General features: G+C 30.5%; 1 protein-coding gene across 1 annotated transcript in view; it reads left to right on the forward strand.

The window, feature by feature from the left end:
- Positions 1-398: 398 nt before the first annotated feature.
- The window catches only part of LOC106477013 (DNA-directed RNA polymerase I subunit RPA1-like), a gene marked incomplete at its 5' end in the record, with an annotated part of 9,676 nt that continues 6,587 nt past the window's right edge, over positions 399-3,487 (forward strand). Inside the window, 3 exons of the mRNA XM_013937620.1 lie at positions 399-482; positions 1,821-1,991; positions 3,121-3,240. Coding sequence (XP_013793074.1) covers positions 399-482; positions 1,821-1,991; positions 3,121-3,240 — 375 coding nt within the window. The remainder of the gene's footprint in view (positions 483-1,820; positions 1,992-3,120; positions 3,241-3,487) is intronic.

Raw genomic sequence — 3,487 nt, forward strand, 5'->3', positions numbered from 1 at the left:
AAACACCACCAACTTCATACCAAACACCACCAACTTCATACCAAAACACCACCAACATCCTTTTAGCCACAAAAATAACAACAATCTATTTAACTGCCAACAGCATACCCTATTTTTAGAAAGTTATGCTATTTGCATGTTTGTGTCTTTCACATATCTTTATTGTTCGTATAGTTTAAAAAATATAAAATAGAATATCACAACCTACAAAACACTAGTTGGCTTTAAAAACGTGAGCTGTTTCTTAAGTTCACTGATTAGTAATGGTACAAGATCTAACAACTTAGCTAAGTAGAAGTACATTTTATGGTGTATAAATTTGAGTTTTGTCTTCAGTAGCTAGCTTGAAAGAAAAGTGCCTTGAAGAAGCATTAAGTTATTTTATATATAATCCACAGGTTGTGTCCACCATTATTATTAACACCATCCCAGGAAACAAACCACCACCCAATATTGAAGGAAAAGCAAAAGTATCTGTCAAGGTAAAATAGTTTGTCTTGTTCTTTAACCCTAGAACTCCAGCGTGGCCAGTTTAGTACACAGGATTAACTTGTATGGGATGGTAGTGACCCCATGCTGGCATTCTAGAGTTAAGAAACTTGTCTTGTTCTTTAAGGAATTTGTTTTAATTATACTTGTACACTCTTGAAAATCCTTAAGGGACTTGGTAAAGATTGGAGTGTTTCAAAATGTAATAGGCCTAATGTTGTATAAGTATAGTCAATTATATTTATGTAATAGGCTTAATGCTAATGTTGTATGATAAGTATAATTGAATATATTTATGTAATAGTCTTAATGCTAATGTTGTATAAGTATAATTAATTATATTTATGTAATAGTCTTAATGCTAATGTTGTATAAGTATAATTAATTATATTTATGTAATAGTCTTAATGCTAATGTTGTATAAGTATAATTAATTATATTTATGTAATAGGCTTAATGCTAATGTTGTGTGATCAGTATAATTGATTATATTTATGTAATAGGCTTAATGCTAATGTTGTGTGATCAGTATAATTGATTATATTTATGTAATAGGCTTAATGCTAATGTTGTGTGATCAGTATAATTAATTATATTTATGTAGTAGGCTTAATGTTGTATGATAAGCATAATTAATTATATTTATGTAATAGGCTTAATGCTAATGTTGTATGATAAGTATAATTAATTATATTTATGTAATAGGCTTAATGCTAATGTTGTATGATAAGTATAATTAATTATATTTATGCTTTGCCAGCTTGTAAAATAATAACAGTAACAAGAAATATGTCTTGTTCTTTAAGAAACTTATCTTGTTTTTAAACACATTTTGTTAGTTAAGGTATTAAGATTTTAAGGCTTAGGTATACCTAGTCCATACTCTAGTCTGACATAGTGACAAACTACAGATACTCTTAGAAGAAGAGTAACTAATCGTACAGACTTTTGTGATTATCGATGATTAAACAGTAGACTGAAATTTGTTGAAACCCAATGAACTGGAAAAACAAAGCCTAATTATCTGTTAATTGATGATTTATGTCAGTATCTGTAACCCTGTTAGGATAAAACATTTGTTTCTAACATATAAGATAAAACTTTCTGATATTTCTTGAAACTTCCATTAAAAACATGTAAAGAAATATCTTTTATTGAAATAAAATCAGAATTATAACAATCTAACTGTTGAGTGGGAAATATAAATTAAAACCTGACTCTACCACAATTTACACACACAACAAATTTAAATAGTTCTTTTACTGGTTCGAGTGTTTCCTGGATCTATAGTTCAAAATAGATTTAATAAGAATATGTTTCCGTACTGGCAGAATTGGCAGGTAGAATGTCCAAGGCCTTGGATGGCAGGAGGAACACCTCTGCGGGGAGAGTTGATGTCCGAGAGCGAGGTAGTCATTAGAAGTGGTGAGCTGATCTGTGGAATTTTGGACAAGGCTCACTTTGGACCTACTCCTTATGGCCTGGTGCACTGTTGCTATGAGGTGAGAAGCTGAACTGTTTAATAATTTTGGTCAAATCCTTTTTAACAAGGATGAAGATAATTGAGAAAAGTTATTACATATATAACAACACATATAACATTATAATGTATTATATCAATTACTACATCACATATAACATTATAATGTATGTCCATGTATTATATCAATTACTACAACACATATAACATTATAATGTATTATATCAATTAGTAAATCACATATGCTTGCAGTGTAGAATGTTTTGAAGATAATTGAAACTGAGTTAATCTACAAAACATTTCCAAACTTTTCTTATGAGTATAGTTATTCTAAATAAGTTAAAGAAAGTGAAAAAAAGAGGATTTTCTGTGCATTAGCTGTGTTTCATCAATGTCTTAATCTCACTTGTCAATTTGTTTATTTAAATGTCTTAAGAAAATAAAATATTAAAAAAAAGATTAACTTTGTATCTCTTTTTTGGGGGGGGGACCAAGTGTGGCGTAGTGGCTAGCGTGCATAGATTGTGAATCTAAGGGTTCATGGTTTGTGTCCTGTTATTGCACATAAAATGTGTTCCACACTTTGTGGCTGTGGATGCATTATATGAGTGACAGTCAAATCCCTCTATTTGATCAGGCAAGAGCAGTCAATAAATTTGTGGTAGTGATGTTGAACAGCTGTTTTTCCTCAAGCCTATCCATTCAAAATTAGGGGTAATTAGTGCATATAGTGTAGTGTAACTTTTGATAAAAATTTTAAACTTTTCTTTATTTCTTTCCAGTTGTTTGTAACTTTTTGCAATGTAATTTCATGGGTTATCCATCACCCTTTCAGTATTTTTTAATATTTTGGGGATAGCTTTAAACATAACCTAGGTATAGTTTTTGAGATCACAGTTGATATCATTTTAGTAAATTAAGTGTTACATAAATGAAATGCACTTTTTCATTGTGCCTAAGGACTGAATTATTTACACTATAGTTAAGTGTCACTTATTTTTGTAGAGATGTCGTGTTCACTTGTGTTAAACAGTTGTGTTATTTTATCTTACTTTAAGAAATATTATTAAGCTTTAACTTTTTCTGCATGAACAAAGCAGTTCATTGAAAAGCAAATTATATATCTCAGTTGTTTTTATTCTACTTTGAAGCTGTACGGAGGCCAGACATCGACTCTGCTGTTGACGTCTCTAGCAAGAGTGTTCACTCATTTCCTTCAGATCCATGCAGGATTTACTCTGGGAATACAAGATATTCTAATTACACGAAAGGTAGTATTGATCTTCCTGAGAGAAAACATAATTTACTGTAGGACTTTAGGGTTAAATAAGTGTTGATCTTCCTGGAGAGAAAACAAGATTTACTGTAGGACTTTAGGATTAAATAAGTGTTGATCTTGAGAGAAAATGACATGATTTACTGTAGGACTTTAGGATTAAATAAGTGTTGATCTTGAGAGAAAATGACATGATTTACTGTAGGACTTTAGGATTTAAAAATGTGTGTTGACTCATCCTT

This window comes from Limulus polyphemus, unplaced genomic scaffold (genome assembly GCF_000517525.1).
Source record: "Limulus polyphemus unplaced genomic scaffold, Limulus_polyphemus-2.1.2 Scaffold12547, whole genome shotgun sequence".
NCBI classification, from domain to species: Eukaryota; Metazoa; Arthropoda; class Merostomata; order Xiphosura; family Limulidae; genus Limulus; species Limulus polyphemus.